The 22,054-nt window shown below is 36.9% G+C and overlaps 1 protein-coding gene across 1 annotated transcript in view; it reads left to right on the forward strand.

The window, feature by feature from the left end:
- Window positions 1-22,054, forward strand: part of MBD2 (methyl-CpG binding domain protein 2) — an 83,504-nt gene that overhangs the window by 41,556 nt on the left and 19,894 nt on the right. The window contains exon 3 of the mRNA XM_060120725.1: window positions 233-370. Within this exon, the coding sequence (XP_059976708.1) occupies window positions 233-370 (138 nt within the window). The remainder of the gene's footprint in view (window positions 1-232; window positions 371-22,054) is intronic.

Here is a 22,054-nt window from a genome sequence, read left to right on the forward strand (position 1 = left end):
AATTTAGAGAATTTTCTTACATTTAAAAGAATACAGAAAGCTTTTTATTATGAGAAAACTTTGCACGTCTTACATAATAAAGTGATTAAAGTGTACTTCAGAGTATTTAAAATGCTGAGATTGAGAAGTTTGGAATAATCCAAGTTAAAGTAATACATATTGAATTAATAAAAATTTATCTAATTGTATTTATATATAATATTTATTAATTAAAACGCACTTATATCCACAGGGTAAGCCAGACTTGAATACAACATTGCCAATTAGACAAACAGCATCAATTTTCAAACAACCGGTAACCAAAGTCACAAATCATCCTAGTAATAAAGTGAAATCAGATCCACAACGAATGAATGAACAGCCACGTCAGGTAAGGATCTAATTGGTTCTCCAATCTTATTTTTCAGAAAATTCTGGTATCTTTACCAGATATAGTTCAAGTAAACTCTGGTTAAAATGGAATATATTTGGAAAGAAAATTGTTTTATATCCTAGGCTATTACATGAATGCTGGAGAATAACTCTGATAAGACAACATTTAGGTAAAATGTTTTAAGAAAAAAATTAAGTTAATTAAAAAATCTAAAATTAATTTTATGGACTCCACTTTTATGCTTTTGTGTTGTAATGTACATCAGACTTGGTTCTGCTCTTCTTAGTTTTTTAAAGATTATCTTTCCAGGGGTAATATTTCCTAAGGGGATGAAGCATGCAGTTGTGTTGCCTAGTTTAAAAATATTTTCTATTATTTGGAAACTACTTTTTGTTCTGATTTCTTATTACAAGAAAGCAGCCCTCCCCTTTGGAAAAACAGAAGTAAATAAACTTTGTCAATATGGTATATTGTCCTGTGACTTCCATTTTTGTATAAATTGCATTTATTTTTCTCTTCCTTTATTGTTTCAAGCTGTATTCCACCAGAATCTTTTCTTAGAAAAAAAGTATTATCTGAAAGGCCTCCCTGCTGCTTAATAATGCCGCTTAGCCAGGGGAGGGAGACTTGACAAAACGCTTAAACTTTCCAAGTAGTCTTGCTCACTCACTCCCTAATTGCGGTCAAAAAGTTTAGGTACTTTGTGAAATTTTAGTAGCAATTGGGGTGAGGGAGCGGAGGGAGAAACATCGGTGCATTTTTTCTCTCCTTTCTCTGCCTCCTCCCACTTAAGGATTAGAAACACTGATTTACCTACGACCAGTATCTTTTGCTCTCGTATTCCCCTTTTAGATGTCTCACTCCACCTTTTCATGTGAATTTTGTTTTTCACTAGTCCCTCAAGTGTCTCATCTCCAGACTTCAAAAAGGATTGGGCCAAAACTTTCAGACAGTTGCTCTAGAAGAAACTACATAAAGAAATTCAGTTCCCACATCCTCTGTAGTGTTTTTTCCTCTTCAGGTGAGCCAGGAAAACAGAAGATATTTGGAGCCACATTGGATCAGCATCTTGCTATAGATGTCTCAAGATTTGAAGTTCTAAACTTGCTTTACTGTTGGTCCCCAAGAGATTCAACAGGGGCCATGTAAGTGTATCACATCCAATATAAAAGATGCGTACCTGCATGTGCCTTTAGGCTCTTGTCACCACTTAGGTTTTCTTTGGGCCATTCAGCTTTCTGTGCCAGGCTTTTCCCTTCTGTTTTACTGCTGCACCCAGTGATAGCCACCAAACCACCGGCAGTTTTAGTATATTCATTCCAACAGGGAAGGAATTCTGCCATTCTGAACTTTGCCCACCTTGACAAAGCCATTCCCTGATTGTGTTCTTTCTTAGATACTGTCTAAAGTCTTGAACATCTTGTCCTTTGGCTTTTTGGTGATTTTAAAATCGTTTCCTTGTAAAGGTTTTTATCAATTGAAAAATTTGAAAGTATGTAATTGGGTAAGACAGTTTGCTTCAAAAAGCCCAAAAGATAAAGAAAGTGGAATAACTAATAATATTAGTTCCATGTTGAAAATTTGAGTTGTCTCATTGAGAACAGATAGTATTTAGTAAATTTTATCCTCATCTTTTCCTTGTCAAATCATTCTCAATATAGTCTGTGAACAAATATTTTGGTTAAAGACAAACCGAGTAGCAAATTATGGTCATTTTAACAGGAATTTAATTGTTTTCTGCACTTAAGTTCAGTCACAGATTTTAAAAACAGTAGTAATTATATTTACTGGGTGTTTATCTGGTTGTAGAGATATTGGCAACCTAGATTTTTAAAGCTGAAGTAACCAGATTAGTTGCTTCTTATTCTTTGGTATGTTGAGTAGTTGTAAGTTTTCCTTCTTTAATTAACGTTTATGAGATTGTTCTCAAGTGAAAAGAATATGTCAAAAAAGCTAAATCATCTCCTGCCCCCACCAAAAAAACCCCACTTATGTCATTTTAACCCAGATCTTTTGAGGGTTTTTATCTTCCTTCTAGCTTTCAGAGACAGGAAGTGTTAAAATTATTTTGGAGGTTACTTCTCCAAATGTTTGCACTGTTTTTCACATTATCCTCTTGTCACCTGACAATTTTTGCTGGATGTTTTTGATTACACTAAGACATTAGTCGTCTCTCCACCTTCTTTATCCTGAACGTAAGAATTGAGATAATATTTGACTACTGTCTCACTAACAGGATTTCAAAATATAGGACTGTGCATTGAGTAAATGCAGGAAAATAGTAAAGAGACAACTTTGGTATTAATGTTTTTTGAAATCATGATCTGTCATCCTGACTATTCCAGTTTAGATTCAGGTTTTTAAGTAAAGGAAAGATGTTGATTTAATTATATTTTGACATACATATGGCAGATGACTGCTAGTGAGCTATTCTTGTTGAGGAGATAGTTGGCATAAAATACATAGGCAAAAATGATTCTTCCAATTTTGCTACCTTTTGCATAGCTTCATTGAACTAGATTAGTAATATAAATTGCCAAATACTTCATTTGGAGAAGTTATTCTGATCATAGAGTAAATAAATTAGACAGTGAGGTTTCTATTTTTTTGAGGTTCCTGCAGATATGTTTTTATCTTAACTGTATCACATTCTTTTAATAAGGCATTCAAGCTAGTGGTATTGTAATTCCTTTCGGAGTGTTGAATTTTGAGACCTAGAACTAGGATTTGATTTTTAGATCTTTTACCTTGAATCGGTTTGAAGTGATTAGTTTAGATGTGAAGCAATCATAGAAATTCATAATTCTGTTTTTATATAACAAACATCATATGCCTAGTTCTGTCTAATATGGCAGTCTAATTTGAGTTCTATAAAATATATAAATTATGAAATTCTAATGTACTGACTCCTTGAAAATGCCTTAGTTTTAAAAGGGCAAATTAAGGTATGTAAACAAAAGTGCATTAAACAGAATTCACCAGTGATTTCTGCCTACAATTAAAATTATAAGGTAGAGATGGCATTTGTAAAATCTGGTTATGATAGGGTAAGTAGCCAGCCAGTTTTATATATACTATTGGCATATTTAACATGTACTTGTCTTGTCATTAGATTAAAAAGAAATCTTGACTGGGGTGGAGGGAATTCTACCAGTTATAAGACTCTTATCCCAAACAGTAAGATCTTTGAACTATCCTTATATGGCCAGATATGTAAAACATGCCCCTAATTCTTTTTAATCTAATTGAGTAGTGATTTTGCTGTCAAGGGTGTCTTTCCTAGCTTCCTTCTTTCAATATATGAAGAACTCACATATCTGTTTCTTTCTTATTTCTTTAATGCTGTCATCTTTGACACTTTATGGTCTCTTGCTTTTTCTCTTTTTTTATCCTCAAATCAAAGAAACTTCAGCTTTTGAGCCATTACTTTTTCCTTTTAATTAAAGCCTATAGGCTTAAGGTGTTTCTGATAGTCTTTGAATATTAATTACATTTCTTACAGAATATTCTTTTTTTTACCCAAAAGTAAACATTTAAATCACCGAAGAAGTGGAGTTAAATCTTCCATTTGATCCTAGATTTTTTTCCTTTTATTTTGTTAGCTAATTCTTTGTTCAAAGGATATGAAACTTGCCTTTACTCCGTTCCAGAAATGTCTTTTTTTTAGTGATTTTTTTCCAGCTTCATTGAGATGTAATTGACATATAACATCGTGTAAATTTAAGGTGTACAGTGTGACAATTTGATACGTGTATACATTGCAAAATGATTACCAGGAAAAAGTTAGTTAATACATCTATTACCTTACATAATTACCATTTTTTTGTTGTTGTGGTGATTGTGAGAACATTTAAGATCTCTCTTAACAACTTTCAGGTGTATAATACAGTATTGTTAACTATAGTCACCATGCTGTACATTAGATCCCCAGAACTTATTCATCTTACAACTGGAAGTTCGTATGTTTTGATCAACATCTCCCCATTTTCCCCACCTGCAGCCCCTGGCAATCACCATTCTACTCTGTGTTTCTATGAGTTTGGTTTTTTGAGATTCCACATATAAGCAAGATCACACAGTGTTTGCTTTCTCTGTTTGACTTATTTCACTTAGCATAATGACCTCAAGTTTCATCTATGTTATCACAAATGGCAGGATTTCTTTCTTTTTTATGGATGATAATATTCCATTGTGTGTGTGTATATACATAAATATATGTATGTATATATACACACACACACACATTATCCATTCATCCATCGATGGACACTTAGTTTGTTTCTATAACTTGGTTATTGTGAATAAAGTTGCAGTGAATATGGGGGTACAGATATCTCTTTGAGATGTTGATTTCATTTCCTTTGGATATATAGCCAGAAGTGGGATTGCTGGATCATATGGTAGTTCTATTTCTAATTTCTTGAGGAACCTTCAAATGTTTTCCATCATGGCTGTACCGATTTACATTCTTACCAATAGTGAATGAGGGTTCCCTTTTCTCTACATCCTTGCCAGCACTTAAATCTCATCTTTTTGATAATAACCGAGAGTGACTATTTTTACATGTTAGAAGAAACTTTCTAGGTGAAAGGTAAATTTTAAAAATGTGCACTTTAAAGACATTGTGTGTGAAAAGTTTATAAAATATTTTAGTATTCAGTTATTATAACCCTGAAAATTGCTGTTCATTCCAGGCATTTTAACATTTACTCCTTCCTAACCCCTGACTGTTACTTCTAGTTTAGTCTTTAGTATAATGCTTTTATGATTAAGAAATAGATAAGCTAAAGCACAGAGTTCCATGGAGGATATTATATTCCTTGTCTCTAGACAGATAAATTGGCTGCCTGGGCAGAAGAAATAGATGATATGTTGTCCAGTATTATTTAAAAGCATTATTCTGGGTGATGTTGGAAAGATGCCATGTATATATACATACTTTTAAAACATTTCACCTAACATTGTATTATACACATTTAATCCATGTTTTATATAATTTGTGTGCTATAATTTTATAATTAACTGTATATTATTCCAAAAACTGTGCATTGTACTGGCATACAATTTACTTTATAATTTCCATATTATTTCCAATTTTTCACCATTATAGGTAGTACTCAAGTGAGTATCCTTATGTATGTAAGTTCCTTCCTATATTTTTCAATATTTCCTTGGGCTAGATTCCCAGAAATATAATTAGTATGAATATTTATGATTTTTGATACATACTGGCAAGTTGATTTCGAAAGACTTGTACCAAATTAAAAGTCTATTGACAAATTATGTGCAGTTCAGTTTCAGCTTACCTTCTATGGTATTATTATCAATATTTCTTCTTCTTGGTAGTTCATTGTATAAAAACGATTTCATTTTAAATTTGCACTTATCTGAATATTTGTGAAGTTGAACAGACTAAAGCATTTGTGTTTAAATTTGCAAATGAGAAATGATTAAAGGATCTGAACAGGGAAGTAGCTTTTTTATTACCCCTCTGAACTGAACTTGACCATATCTTGTGACCTAAAGGTAATACCAATATCTGTGCTTCCCAGATACATTCCCTCTTACCTTCTCAGACAGCTCACTCAATGGATTATGTCAGCTACCTTTCATCTTCAACTTCTTTCTAAACTGGCTTCTTCCCCAAAGCATTTAAATATATTCAAATCTTCCCTATCTTAAAAATTTATTTATTTTACTCTGTGTCTCCTTTAGAATTCATTTTCTTTCTTTTCCCTTTACAGTCAAACTTCTTGGAGTTGTGTGTATTTACTATCTACTTTACCTCTTAGTTTTTATATCTCTGAAATACTGCTTTTGTTCTCACTATGCCGCTTGAACTGTTCTCATCAAGATTATTGATGATCCTAATTAAACTGGTTGAGCAAACTTCAGTCCTTACATTACTTGACCTGTTTTAGTATTAGGCACTCTTGAGTACATCTGCCTTATGAAATATTGTCTTTTATTCTGTGACACTGTAGTCTCTTGGTTTTCCTCCTTTTTTGTTTTTTTCTCAATCCCCATCCTGTGTTCCTTCTGTGTCTATCTTTCAAAATGGTGGGGTTTCCTAGGGAATACTGTGCATTCTTCTCTGTAGGTAAACCCTCCATGGATGATTTCACTCATTGTCATGGCCTCAGTTATCATCTATATGTTAATGATTTCCAAATTTACATCTTTATCCTGAGCTTCATTTGTTTGTATCACTCAATCTACTAACATTGTTTGCTTAGACGTCTCACCAGTATCTCTAATTCATCTTCCCAAACTTCATCATCATCCTTTCAAACCAGCTCTTTCTTCTATATGCTTTATCTCACTGTATGTACCACTGCCCACTTGGCCGCCTAAGCCAGAAACGTGAGCATCATCCTTGACTCTTCCCATCTCTTACCCCCAAATCTAATTAGCCAACAAGTCCTGTTGACTCTGCCTCCTAAATATTCACTTGCTCCATCTCTCTACCAAGGAACTATCATTTCATCTCTCTGCTTCTTGTCTTATTTTCTTCAGTTCTTTCTTTATATTGCATCCTGGAGATCTGTTTGACATAATGATCTAATAGTGTTATTCTGCTGAAAACGTTTTGATGATTCATGTTAGTTTTTAGGTCAACAAAAAACCCAACATGACTTTTAAAGTCAAAACACCTAACATAACTTACCAAGTCCTTCATGATTTGGCTTTTGTGTATCTCTCTGGCCTCACATTCTTCCCTTGTTCTACAACTGAATCATGTGAAACTGTAGATTTTTGAATGTGCTATTCATCTCCCCCTCTGCACCCTGCCCTTGCATTCCCTGATCATATTTCATGCTGCTTTCTTTCCCACTTTAATTAGCTATTTCCTGCTCATCCCTCAAGTCTGAACTTAGATATCACTTCATCTGTTCAGGAAACCTGATTCATGAAGTCTAGGTTTAGAGACCCTCCTTAGTGCTTCTCCTTTCTCCTTTTCTGATCATAACTGTATTAGCTGTTCATTGCTTTATCCATAGTGTCTCCATTACGTCAGTGCTTAACACATATTTGTCGAAGTAATGAATGAATGAATTTTTTTTTTAATTCAAAAATCATGAATTGAGCCCTCAGCTTGCGCCAGGCACTTTTCTAAGTTGTGGGAATACTGCAGTGAGCGAAACCAAGTCCCTGCTCTCATGGAACTTACTTTCTAGAGTGATAGGGAGAGAGACAAACAGATAAATACATATATAATGTGTCATGGCATGGTAAATGCAATGAAAACAAAAAGCAGAGGAGTGAGAGAATATATGGTCTTTGAAAGAAGAGAAGTATGGGTAGGACATTCTAGACAGAGGTTTAAATTTATTTATTTATTTATTTATTTTTGGCTGTGTTGGGTCTTTGTTGCTGCACACGGGCTTTCTCTAGTTGCGGCGAGCGGGGGCTACTCTTGGTTGCGGTGCGCGGGCTTCTCATTGTGGTAGCTTTTCTTGTTGCGGAGCATGGGCTCTAGGAGCACGGGCTTCAGTAGTTGTGGCACATGGGCTCTAGAGCGCAGGCTTAGTAGTTGTGGTTCATGGGCTTAGTTGCTCCGTGGCATGTGGGATCTTCCCAGACCAGGACTCGAACCCGTGTCCCCTGCGTTGGCAAGCAGATTCTTAACTACTGCTCCACCGGGGAAGTCCCTAGATAGAGGTTTTAATCTGGCTCTTGTATGTAATATGATAACTGACTTAAGGCCAGGAGACCGTTGAAGAAAGTATAGGAAGCTAGGGCATAGATGATAAGATTGGTTTCATGCTGGTCATAAAATAATTGACAAAATTTATCTATGAATCAGCTGTGCCTATGAGGAGAGTTTTAAAATTTAACGTGACTGGGAAAACAATGTCGTTGACTGGAATGTGGAAATGTTTTTTAAATAATAAAATATGAATATAAGTATTAGAAAATGTATACTCTTAAAGCAGCTGTGGGAAGTAAGAGATCCAGGCAAAGGATGCTGGGTTGGAGCCCTACAGAGAAAGCCGCTTTGGTGACTCGTCAGCTTTATGGGGGTGAGAGTTGCAGCTGAAAGATTATATGTGAATTTTTTTAAAAAAAATAATGAATCCATAGATTTTTCATTCATAGTGACCTTTAATCATCATATATTTTTCTAGATCACTTAAAAATATTTCACCGATATGGGTAGATCCATGGCATTTTTTGAGATTTTTGTATTTCTCTAAGAAACGTAGGAATATAGATGAAAAAAAAATCAATGCTTAAAAACTTGTGTTTCATAACAGTAGTTTTCTACTTTTTGTGTCTTTTAGTTCCATTTCCAGAAGCATTTAATCTCAATTCTGGTCACTTCCCTTTATAATTACCTCTGCATTTCTGAAGAATAAACTTATTATCCTATTTCTTTATTTATTAATTTTAGACATTATTTCTTGACTTCCCACAATGGTACATGAATACATAGTTCTCTCTCTGCTCCATGCTCCCAACATAGTTATATCACATTTTTAGTTAAATAGGTTAAATAGTCAGGGTTTACATTTTTATGACTGAAAGTTATTCATGGTTATGGCAAGTAATGTCTTTTATCATCAGCATCAGAATTCTTTATTGTTGTCAGTCTTAAGAATTGTATGCTACGTTTTCTTTATAACAGAGTTAATCTTTCCTCATGCTTGTTTCTGCCACATGCCCATCAATAATACTTTCCTTATGCTGAAATCCGTGGCGTTCCTTCTTGTGTCTTTCCTGGAATCACCTCTCCTCCTCTTCAGTCTGAACGCATTCTCTGGTATTGCTGTGTAGCTGTAGCTCTGAGGATTTTCTTTACTGTGCTTCTGTGTGGGGAGTTTGTTTTCTGGAATTCTGTCCTCCTCTGTCTCAGTAGATGCCTTCAGTTTGTAACAAATCCTCTAGTAGCTTTCTAATAAATAAAATGGGAGGTAAAGTTGAGAACCTGCACATTGGAAATAAACTTTATTCCAGCTGGACACAACCAAGTTTGTCTGGGTATGAAATCTTAGATTGAGAATCATTTTCCCTGAAGTTTTGAAGGCGTTGCTTCATTGTTCTCTAGTTTTAGAGTTGCCAAAGAGAAATTCAGTGCCATGCTCAATCTCTGTTTCTCTTTTATGGTCTTCTTTTTCGTCTCTTAAAAAGTTTAGTATATTTATGATTTTTAAAAATTCACTGATATGTGCCTGTAGGCCTTTTTTCATTCACCAGGCACTTAGTAGGTGATAGACGTGACTACTATCCTTTGCGTGGGAAATTTTCCTGTGTCATTTTTTCCCATTTTCTCCTGAATCACCTAACTTTGCATTCTCTCTTTGTATGAGTTGTGTATTAGCCATCTATTTCTACTTTTTCTACTATTTCTACTTTTTCTACTATTTCTACTTTTGTATTTTCCCTCTTATTATTGTTGTTTTACTTTCTGGGCTATTTTCTTGATTTTACTTTTAGTCCTTTTTTTGATTTTTTTTATTTTGGTGATCATATTTTTAATTTCCAGCAGCTGTTTCTTGGCTTTTGTATACAAAATTTTGCTGTTCTTGTTTTATGGATACAACCTCTACTCTTTCCTCTCTGAATCTATTAATTATAGGGACACTTTTTATTTGTATGATATCTGCTTTTTCTCTGTTCCCTGCATTGACCATTCTGTTGCTGTTGTTTTAGTTTCTGTCTTTCTTGTTGGCTGTTATGGATATTCTTCAGTGAATACTGTAGTATGTGTTTTTGGTTTTGAGCGTATAGAGGAGTAGAAGTGCTGGGTCCTAGAGTATGCATATGTTCAGCTTTATTAGATGCTACCATATAGTTTTCCAACGTGATTATACAAAGTTACCCTTCTACCAGTAGTGTGCAGTTGCTTCAAATTCTTGTCAGCACTTGGTATCATCAGTCTTTAAAAATTTGAACATTCTGGTATGTGTTTAGGTGTATTTGTTACAATTTTAACTTGCATTTCCTTGGTATTTAATGATACTGTGCACTGTTTGTATGTCTGTTGGCTGCATAGATATCCTTTCTTTTGAAGTGCCTACTCTTTTATGCATTGTTCTGTTATGTTGTTTATCTTTTTTTCATTGACTTGTGGGAGTTCTTTTTATATTCTGAGTATCAGTACTTTGTCAGATATATCTATCACACATATCTTCTTCCAGTTTGTGACTTACCTTATCCACTTCCTTAATGGCGTTTTTTGGTAAGTGTAAGTTCATAATTTTAAGAGAGTTGGGAGGTGGGATAGAGCCTGGGAGAGTGTGGGGTGGGGGCTTCTGGGGTGCTAGTGATATTCTGTTTCTTGATCTGCATGGTAGTTACATGAGTGTTTACTTTATGAAACTCCAGTGAGCTGTATACTTATGTTTTTTTTACACTTTACTGTACGTAATACTTCAATGATGATTTACAAAAAGTAAAGGATATACTTTATCAGTCTCTTCCTTTTATTTCTGTGACGTGTTTAAGAAATTTTTGCTTACCCTAAGGTTATCAATATATTCCCCGTGTCATCTTCTGAAAGCTTTGTTTTACTTTTGCATTTGGGTCTATGATCCATCTGGAATTGACTTTTGTGTATGATGTGAGGTAAACTTATTTTTTTCCCATATGGATATCCAATTGATCCAGCACCATTTACTGAAAGACCATTCTTTTTCTGTTGCTTTGTGTTGTCACCTCTGTCATAAATGAAATGTATAAGTGTGAAAGTCTTGTGAAAGTCTGTTTTTGGTCTGTTCTGCTCCTTTGCCCTATTTGTACATGTGAATCTGTTTCTACACTCTGTTTTATTTCATTGGTCTGTTTGTTGTTTCTCAATACTGCACTCTTTTTTTTTTTTTAACATCTTTATTGGAGTATAATTGCTTTACAATGGTATGTTAGCTTCAGCTTCACAACAAAATGAATCAGTTATATACATACATATATTCCCATATCTCTTCCCGCTTGCGTCTCCCTCCCTCCCACCCTCCCTATCCCACCCCTCCAGGCGGTCACAAAGCACCGAGCTGATCTCCCTGTGCTATGCGGCTGCTTCCCACTAGCTATTTACCTTACGTTTGGTAGTGTATATATGTCCATGCCTCTTTATCGCTTTGTCACCGTTTACCCTTCCCCCTCCCCATAACCTCAAGTCCATTCTCTAGTAAGTCTGTGTCTTTATTCCTGTTTCACCCCTAGGTTTTTCATGACATTTTTTTTTCTTAAATTCCATATATATGTGTTAGCATACGGTATTTGTCTCTCTCTTTCTGACTTACTTCACTCTGTATGACAGACTCTAGGTCTATCCACCTCAATACAAATAGCTCAATTTCGTCTCTTTTTATGGCTGAGTAATATTCCATTGTATATATGTGCCACATCTTCTTTATCCATTCATCCGATGATGGACACTTAGGTTGTTTCCATCTCCAGGCTATTGTAAATAGAGCTGCAATGAACATTTTGGTACATGACTCTTTTTGAATTATGGTTTTCTCAGGATATATGCCCAGTAGTGGGATTGCTGGGTCATATGGTAGCTCTATTTGTAGCTTTTTAAGGAACCTCCATACTGTTCTCCACAGTGGCTGTATCAATTTACATTCCCACCAACAGTGTAAGAGGGTTCCCTTTTCTCCACACCCTCTCCAGCATTTATTGTTTCTAGATTTTTTGATGATGGCCATTCTGACTGGTGTGAGATGATATCTCATTGTAGTTTTGATTTGCATTTCTCTCATGATTAGTGATGTTGAGCATTCTTTCATGTGTTTGTTGGCACTCTGTATATCTTCTTTGGAGAAATGTCTATTTAGGTCTTCTGCCCATTTTTGGATTGGGTTGTTTGTTTTTTTGTTATTAAGCTGCATGAGCTGCTTATAAATTTTGGAGATCAATCCTTTGTCAGTTGCTTCATTTGCAAATATTTTCTCCCATTCTGAGGGTTGTCTTTGGTCTTCTTTATGGTTTTCTTTGCTGCGCAAAAGCTTTTAAGTTTCATTAGGTCCCATTTGTTTACTCTTGTTTTTATTTCCATTTCTCTAGGAGGTGGGTCAAAAAGGACCTTGCTGTGATTTATGTCATAGAGTGTTCTGCCTATGTTTTCCTCTAAGAGTTTGATAGTTTCTGGCCTTACATTTAGGTCTTTAATCCATTTTGAGCTTATTTTTGTGTATGGTGTTAGGGAGTGATCTAATTTCATACCTTTACATGTAGCTGTCCAGTTTTCCCAGCACCACTTATTGAATAGGCTGTCCTTTCTCCACTGTACATTTCTGCCTCCTTTGTCAAAGATAAGGTGACCATATGTGCGTGGGTTTATCTCTGGGCTTTCTATCCTGTTCCATTGATCTATCTTTCTGTTTTTGTGCCAGTACCATACCGTCTTGATAACTGTAGCTTTGTAGTATAGTCTGAAGTCAGGGAGCCTGATTCCTCCAGTTCCTTCTTTCGTTCTCAAAATTGCTTTGGCTATTCGGGGTCTTTTGTGTTTCCATACAAATTGCAAAATTTTTTGTTCTAGTTCTGTGAAAAATGCCAGTGGTAGTTTGATAGGGATTGCATTGAATATGTAGATTGCTTTCGGTAGTAGAGTCATTTTCACAATGTTGATTCTTCCAATCCAAGAACATGGTATATCTCTCCATCTATTTGTATCATCTTTAATTTCTTTCATCAGTGTCTTATAATTTTCTGCATACAGATCTTTTGTCTCCTTAGGTAGGTTTATTCCTAGATATTTTATTCTTTTTGTTGCAATGGTAAATGGGAGTGTTTTCTTGATTTCACTTTCAGATTTTTCATCATTAGTATATAGGAATGCCAGAGATTTCTGTGCATTAATTTTGTATCCTGCCACTTTACCAAATTCATTGATTAGCTCTAGTAGTTTTCTGGTAGCATCTTTAGGGTTCTCTATGTATAGGATCATGTCATCTGCAAACAGTGACAGCTTTACTTCTTCTTTTCCAATTTGGATTCCTTTTATTTCCTTTTCTTCTCTGATTGCTGTGGCTAAAACTTCCAAAACTATGTTGAATAATAGTGGTGAGAGTGGGCAACCTTGTCTTGTTCCTGATCTTAGTGGAAATGCTTTCAGTTTTTCACCATTGAGGATGATGTTTGCTGTGGGCTTGTCATATATGGCCTTTATTATGTTGAGGAAAGTTCCCTCTATGCCTACTTTCTGGAGGGTTTTTATCATAAATGGGTGTTGAATTTTGTCAAAAGCTTTCTCTGCATCTATTGAGATGATCATATGGTTTTTCTCCTTCAGTTTGTTAATATGGTTTATCACATTGATAGATTTGCGTATATTGAAGAATCCTTGCATTCCTGGAATAAACCCCACTTGATCATGGTGTATGATCCTTTTAATGTGCTGTTGGATTCTGTTTGCTAGTATTTTGTTGAGGATTTTTGCATCTATGTTCATCAGTGATATTGGCCTGTAGTTTTCTTTCTTTGTGACATCCTTGTCTGGTTTTGGTATCAAGGTGATGGTGGCCTCGTAGAAGGAGTTTGGGAGTGTTCCTCCCTCTGCTATATTTTGGAAGAGTTTGAGAAGGATAGGTGTTAGCTCTTCTCTAAATGTTTGATAGAATTCGCCTGTGAAGCCATCTGGTCCTGGGCTTTTCTTTGTTGGAAGATTTTTAATCACAGTTTCAATTTCAGTCCTTGTGATTGGTCTGTTCATATTTCCTATTTCTTCCTGATTCAGTCTTGGCAGGTTGTGCATTTCCAAGAATTTGTCCATTTCTTCCAGATTGTCCATTTTATTGGCATAGAGTTGCTTGTAGTAATCTCTCATGATCTCTTTTATTTCTGCAGTGTCAGTTGTTACCTCTCCTTTTTCATTTCTAATTCTATTGATTTGAGTCTTCTCCCTTTTTTTCTTGATGAGTCTGGCTAGTGGTTTATCTATTTTGTTTATCTTCTCAAAGAACCAGCTTTTAGTTTTATTGATCTTTGCTATTGTTTCCTTCATTTCTTTTTCATTTATTTCTGATCTGATTTTTATGATTTCTTTCCTTCTGCTAGCTTTGGGGTTTTTTTGTTCTTCTTTCTCTAATTGCTTGAGGTGCAAGGTTAGGTTGTTTATTCGAGATGTTTCCTGCTTCTTAAGGTGGGCTTGTATTGCTATAAACTTCCCCCTTAGAACTGCTTTTGCTGCATCCCACAGGTTTTGGGTCGTTGTGTCTCCATTGTCGTTTGTTTCTAGGTATTTTTTGATTTCCTCTTTGATTTCTTCAGTGTTCACTTCATTATTAAGTAGTGTATTGTTTAGCCTCCATGTGTTTGTATTTTTTACAGATCTTTTCCTGTAATTGATATCTAGTCTCATGGCGTTGTGGTCAGAAAAGATACTTGATACAATTTCAATTTTCTTAAATTTACCAAGGCTTGATTTGTGACCCAAGATCTGATCTATCCTGGAGAATGTTCCATGAGCACTTGAGAAAAATGTGTATTCTGTTGTTTTTGGATGGAATGTCCTATAAATATCAATTAACTCCATCTCGTTTAATGTATCATTTAAAGCTTGTGTTTCCTTATTTATTTTCATTTTGGATGATCTGTCCATTGGTGAAAGTGGGGTGTTAAAGTCCCCTACTATGAATGTGTTACTGTCGATATCCCCTTTTATGGTTGTCAGTATTTGCCTTATGTATTGAGGTGCACCTAAGTTGGGTGCATAAATATTTACAATTGTTATATCTTCCTCTTGGATCGATCCCTTGATCATTATGTAGTGTCCTTCTTTGTCTCTTCTAATAGTCTTTGTTTTAAAGTCTATTTTGTCTGATATGAGAATTGCTACTCCAGCTTTCTTTTGGTTTCCATTTGCATGAAATACCTTTTTCCATCCCCTTACTTTCAGTCTGTATGTGTCTCTAGGTCTGAAGTGGGTCTCTTGTAGACAGCAAATATATGGGTCTTGTTTTTGTATCCATTCAGCCAATCTGTGTCTTTTGGTGGGAGCATTTAGTCCATTTACATTTAAGGTAATTATCGATATGTGTGTTCCTATTCCCATTTTCTTAATTGTTTTGGGTTCATTATTGTAGGTCCTTTCCTTCTTTTGTGTTTCTTGCCTAGAGAAGTTCCTTTAGCAGTTGTTGTAGAGCTGGTTTGGTGGTGCTGAACTCTCTCAGCTTTTGCTTGTCTGTAAAGGTTTTAATTTCTCCATCAAATCTGAATGAGATCCTTGCTGGGTAAAGTAATCTTGGTTGCAGGTTTTTCTCCTTCAACACTTTCAATATGTCCTGCCATCCCTTCTGGCTTGCAGAGTTTCTGCTGAAAGATCAGCTGTTAACCTTATGGGGATTCCCTTGTGTGTTATTTGTTGTTTTTCCCTTGCTGCTTTTAATATGTTTTCTTTGTATTTAATTTTTGACAGTTTGATTAATATGCGTCTTGGCGTATTTCTCCTTGGATTTATCCTGTATGGGACTCTCTGTGCTTCCTGGACTTGATTAACTATTTCCTTTCCCATATTAGGGAAGTTTTCAACTATAATCTCTTCAAATATTTTCTCAGTCCCTTTCTTTTTCTCTTCTTCTTCTGGAACCCCTATAATTCGAATGTTGGTGCGTTTAATGTTGTCCCAGAGGTCTCTGAGACTGTCCTCAGTTCTTTTCATTCTTTTTTCTTTTTTCTGCTCTGCAGTAGTTATTTCCACTATTTTATCTTCCAGGTCACTTATCCGTTCTTCTGCCTCAGTTATTCTGCTATTGATCCCATCTAGAGTACTTTTAATTTCATTTATTGTGTTGTTCATCGTTGCTTGTTTCATCTTTAGTTCTTCTAGGTCCTTGTTAACTGATTCTTGCAATTTGTCCATTCTATTGTCCATTCTATCTCCAAGATTTCGGATCAACCTTACTATCATTATTCTGAATTCTTTTTCAGGTAGACTGCCTATTTCCTCTTCATTTGTTAGGTCTGGTGGGTTTTTATCTTGCTCCTTCATCTGCTGTGTGTTTTTCTGTCTTTTCATTTTGCTTATCTTACTGTGTTTGGGGTCTCCTTTTTTGCAGGCTGAAGGTTCGTAGTTCCTGTTGTTTTTTGTGTCTGTCCCCAGTGGCTAAGGTTGGTTCAGTGGGTTGTGTAGGCTTCCTGGTGGAGGGTACTAGTGCCTGTGTTCTGGTGGATGAGGCTGGATCTTGTCTTTCTGGTGGGCAGGTCCACGTCTGGTGGTGTGTTTTGGGGTGTCTGTAGACTTACTATGATTTTGGGCAGCCTCTCTGCTAATGGGTGGGGTTGTGTTCCTGTCTTGCTAGTTGTTTGGCATAGGATGTCCAGCACTGTAGCTTGCTGGTCGTTGAGTGAAGCTGGGTGCTGGCGTTGAGATGGAGATCTCTCGGAGATTTTTGCTGTTTGATATTATGTGCAGCTGGGAGGCCTCTTGTGGACCAGTGTCCTGAAGTTGGCTCTCCCACCTCAGAGGCACAGCACTGACTCCTGGCTGCAGCACCAAGAGCCTTTCATCCACAGGGCTCCTTAATTTGGGATGATTCGTTGTCTATTCAGGTATTCCACAGATGCAGGGTATATCAAGTTGATTGTGGAGCTTTAATCCGCTGCTTCTGAGGCTGCTGGGAGAGATTTCCCTTTCTCTTCTTTGTTCTGACAGTTCCCAGGGGCTCAGCTTTGGATTTGGCCCCGCCTGTGCGTGTAGGTCGCCGGAGGGCGTCTGTTCTTTGCTCAGACAGGACGGGGTTAAAGGAGCCGCTGATTCGGAGGCTCTGGCTCACCCAGGCCTGGGGGTAGGGAGGGTCACGGAGTGGGGGGGCGGGCCTGCAGCGGCAGAGGCCGGCGTGACACTGCAGCCTGAGGGCGCCGTGCGCTCTCCCGGGGGAGCCGTCCCTGGATCCCGGGACCCTGGCAGTGGCGGGCTGCACAGGCTCCCCGGAAGGGCGTGTGGCTAGTGACCTGTGCTCGCACACAGGCCTCCTGGCGGCAGCAGCAGCGGCCTCAGCGTCCCATGTCCGTCTCTGGGCTCCGCAATCTTAGCCGCGGCTCGCGCCCGTCCCTGGAGCCCTCTCAAGCAGCGCTCTTAATCCCCTCTCCTCGTGCACCAGGAAACAAAGAGGGACGTAGAAGTCTCTTGCCTCTTCGGCAGGTCCAGACCCCTCCCCGGACTCTCTCCCGGCCAGCCGCGGCGCACCAACGCCCTGCAGGCTGTGTTCACGCCGCCAACCTCAGTCCTCTCCCGGCGCTCCGACAAAAGCCGGAGCCTCAGCTCCCAGTCCCGCCCGCCCCGGCGGGCGAGCAGACTAGCCTCTCGGCTGGTGAGTGCCGGTCGGCCCGATCCTCTGCGCTGGAATCTATCCGCTTCGCCCTCCGCATCCCTGTTGCTGTGTTCTCCTCCGCGGCTCCCAAGCTCCCCCACTCCGCCTCCCGAAGTCTCCACCCGCGAAGGGGCTTCCTAGTGTGTGGACACTTTTCCTCCTTCACAGCTCTCTCCCGCTGGTGCAGGACCCGTCCCTATCCTTTTGTCTCTGTTTAGTTTTTTCTTTTGCCCTAACCAGGTACGTGGGGGGTTCCTTGCCTTTTGGGAGGTCTGAGGTCTTCTGCCAGCGTTCAGTAGGTGCTCCGTAGGAGTTGTTCCACGCGTAGATGTACTTCTGGTGTATCTGTGGAGAGGAAGGTGATCTCCGCGTCTTACTCTTCCGCCATCTTCCCGCAGGAATCTACTGCACTCTTTTAATTGCTGTAGTTTTATGAAAAGTCTTGATATCTGGTAGTGTAAGTTTTCCAGCTTTCTTATTCTTCATTTAAGATTATCTTGGTTAGTCTTGGCTGTTGGCATTTCCACATACATTTTATTTTATTTGTTTATTCATTTATTTAAAGTTTTTTTTTTTTGATGTGGACCTCTTTTTGTGTGTGTGGTTCGCGGGCCTCTCACTGCTGTGGCCTCTCCCATTGCCGAGCACGGGCTCCGGACGCGCAGGCTTAGCGGTCATGGCTCACGGGCCCAGCTGCTCCGCGGCATGTGGGATCTTCCCGGACCGGGGCACGAACCCGTGTCGCCTGCATCGGCAGGTGGACTGTCAACCACTGCGCCACCAGGGAAGCCCGATGTGGACTATTTTTAAAGTCTTTATTGAATTTGTTACAATATTGCTTCTGTTTTATGTTCTGGTTTTTTTTGGCCACGAGGCATGTGGGATCTTAGCTCCCTGACCAGGGATCAAACCCGTACCCCCTGCATTGGAAGGTGAAGTCTTAACTACTGGACCACCAGGGAAGTCCCCCACATACACTTTAGACTCAGCTTGTCCAGTCTTCTTCAAAACCTGCCAGGATTTAAATCTATAGATCAATTTGGGGGAGAATTAACATTTTTACAATATTAAGTCTTACAATTCACTAACCTGGTATATCCCACCATTAAGATTTTATAGTTTTCAGTCTAGACATCTTACATCTTTAATTGATTTCTAGATATTTGATGTTTTTTGATGCTATTCTGATTACATATAAATTTTTTCTAGTTATCTGTTGCTAATATGAAGAAATAAGCTGAATTTTGTATATTGACTATGTATTCAGTTATCTTCCTAAATTCATTTATTAGATAGTGAGTTTCTCCAACTTTGCACATGAACAAACATATCATCTGCAAACGAGAGTTTTATTTCTTCCTTGTCAATCCTTAAACCTTTGATTTCTTTTTTTCCGTGTCTTATTTCACTGGCTTGGAATGCTAATACGATCTTGAATAAAAGTGATAGCAGACATCCTTGTCTGTTATTGTAATACCAGGGAACGTTTTTAATGATTCTCCATTAAATATGATGCTTGCTGTAGGTTTTTTGGTAAATACCCTTTGTCAAATTAAGGAAATTCACTATATTCCTAGTTTACTAAGAATATTTTTCATGAATGGGTATTGAATTTTATCAAATTATTTTCCCTACCTAGTTAAATGATATAATGATCTCTTTTATGTTAATAGAGTGAATTACAGTGATTGGTTGATGTGGTAAATTGCAAGACTTGACTTTTTTAGATGGAAAAACCTTTAAACATACCTTGAATTCCTGGATTAAGCTCAGTGTGGTCATGTTGTGTTATCACTGTTTAGATTTGGTGTTATTTTGTTTAGGATTTTTTGCACAAGAGAGATTGATGTGCATTTTTCTTTTCTCATAATTTTCTTCTCAAGCTTTGGTATCAAGGTTTTGCTGGCCTTGTAAAATAAGCTGGGAGGTGATCTCTCTTTTAATATTCTCTGGAAGAATTTGTGGAAGATTGGTACTTTTCTTTAAATGTTTGGAAGACTTAATTGTGAAGTCATCTCAGCCTAGTTTGTTGTTGTTGTTTTTAAGTGGGAGGCCTTGAAATTGCAGATTCAATTTATTTAATGAGTACATGGATGAATATTCATAGTTCCTATACCAACTTTGAGAACATGTTTTTCTAGGAATTTGTGCATTTCATAATTTTCAAGTTAATGATATAAGGATGTTCATAATATTTTCTAGTAATATTTTTAATGTTTGTAGTGTCTGTGATACCCTCTTTTCTCTGATGTTGGCAGTATCTAGGTGAAAGGTGGAATGAAGTACTGGGGAGAGCTTTCTTAACAAGTTTTGAACTCAGTCTATACATGCACATTTCCCCATGGAAAACCAAACTCCTACTTTTATCATCAAATGTATTAAGATAATATTTATTTTATGGAAGTTAGTTAATTATAATGGGTTAAGCTTTGTCTTATTTGACACTTACTGCCTTGAAGTAATTTTCTAGTAATATTGGAACCTTTGTTTTCTCATTGTCTATATTTGCTTTCTATTTCTTTACTCTTTATTGTCAGCTTTTTGAGTCCCTTTATTTTTAGAAATTTTTTTTTTCCATAAAACATACAGTTGATTTTTTTTTCCTATCTGATCTGAGGGTCTTTTTTTCTTTTATAGCTGAGTTGACCATTATATTTATTGATTTTATAGATATGTTTGGTCTTGATTCTATCATTCTATTTATATACTGTTTTTAATATTTTATTGTCATTTTCTGATATTAATATTTTTGTTCTGAGGTCTGGGTTTTCCACTTAAATTCATACTTCTGATAATTTTGAGGATTTGTAACCTGATTTTAGTTCTAGTCATTGCTCAATGTCATGTTTTAAATAGTATGTATGTACTTCTATTTCTTGATTTACTGATATTAAAAAGGAAATAGTATCTATTAATGTCCCACTATAAAAATGAGGAATTACTTTATACTATTGAAATTAGTTTCAGGGAAGCTCTTCTGAAGGGCCTCTCTTCTGATAGACAACTAGTGATAGCTCTCTATCAGAGATTAAAGTTCTTGCACTTGAGTGGGTTTTGAAATCATTAATTCATTTATTAAACAGAGTATATTGTTGCTTCTATTACAGGTGCTGTACAAACACACAAATCAGTCATGCATCCTCTCCTTATAAAACTTTCAATCTAATAAGGGAAACAAACACTGAACAAATAATTTCAACTGTGTGGAAATGTGACATACAAGAAATAAAGGAACATAGCTACATCCTTATATGGACTTACATATTAATAAGAAAATTGTTACAACTTTTCCTGTGGGAGTAACACATGAAAAACTTATAGGCCTCATGAGCAAGTATTCTTATTCCATGGTTATCTTAGGGTAACAGTACCTTTTCAGGTACTTGGCAAGTATTACCTACCAACTTTGTGTAAGTGAAGTGGCGTTCATGACAGAGTTCAGACGAGCAGCTGCAGCGGACGGTTACTGCACCTCCATCCTCCTCAGCTCTACTGCCTCTTGCTTCATCCTTCCATCCTCTCCAGCCCAAATTGTTATCTTTTGCCTTCACAAGTGATCTCACTGTAGTTTGCACAGCCACATGAGTCAAGCTTTTCCTTGATTTACATAATAATTTTCTTGTCGTTATCTAGCCCTTTCTTCCTAGCCCACTACCCCAAAATAAAAGGGTATCTCATGTTTGTCTTTTGATGTTTGCAGGCCATGGTATTTAAGTTAAGTTGTTGTTTTTGCTGACCAAAACTAGCAACTCAGATATCATATGGGGTTGATCTGAAATAGAGCAGTTTATAAACTGGACAGCAAATTCCTTCTGGGCAGGAAACATTGTTCTTCTGTGTAGCCCTAACCCAGTGTCTTGCATATTTAGCTTTTCATGAATCACTGAATATAAAGTACATTTTTGGGGTTTTGGTTTAGTCTACAAATACATGACAAGATCCTTTGTTCTTTGATTAGATTTAGCAAAAGCCTTAGAAAAGTGAATAAGATATTCATTGAATTTATGAAATCCTAACGTTGGAAAATATTCTAAACAATACAATAAAATTTTTATGTTTTCAAAGAACTTCCTCGTTTTATATCAGTGTTTATCTTCTGAGGTAGATAAGGCAGTTATTAGTACTTCTATTTTACTAGTGAAGATACATCCAAAGGCGATTAAGTGACTTCCCTAAGACAGCACATCTATTTAATGGTTGAGTCAGGACCAAAGCATTAAACTTCCAAACCAGTGGTTTTCCTGTTACCCTGTATTCCCTGTACTTAGCCACAAATTCATCCCATGAAATTTGAGTGTCTCACATCATGCTCTTGAGAGAGATGAAGACTGTGCAAGGTAAAATTCATAAAATGGTTAAATTTTAAAGGTAACTTTTGGTTCTTCTACTTTGCAAAGTATTAACACTTATGTGCTCAAAT

This window comes from Lagenorhynchus albirostris, chromosome 14 (genome assembly GCF_949774975.1).
Source record: "Lagenorhynchus albirostris chromosome 14, mLagAlb1.1, whole genome shotgun sequence".
Classification (NCBI taxonomy): domain Eukaryota; kingdom Metazoa; phylum Chordata; class Mammalia; order Artiodactyla; family Delphinidae; genus Lagenorhynchus; species Lagenorhynchus albirostris.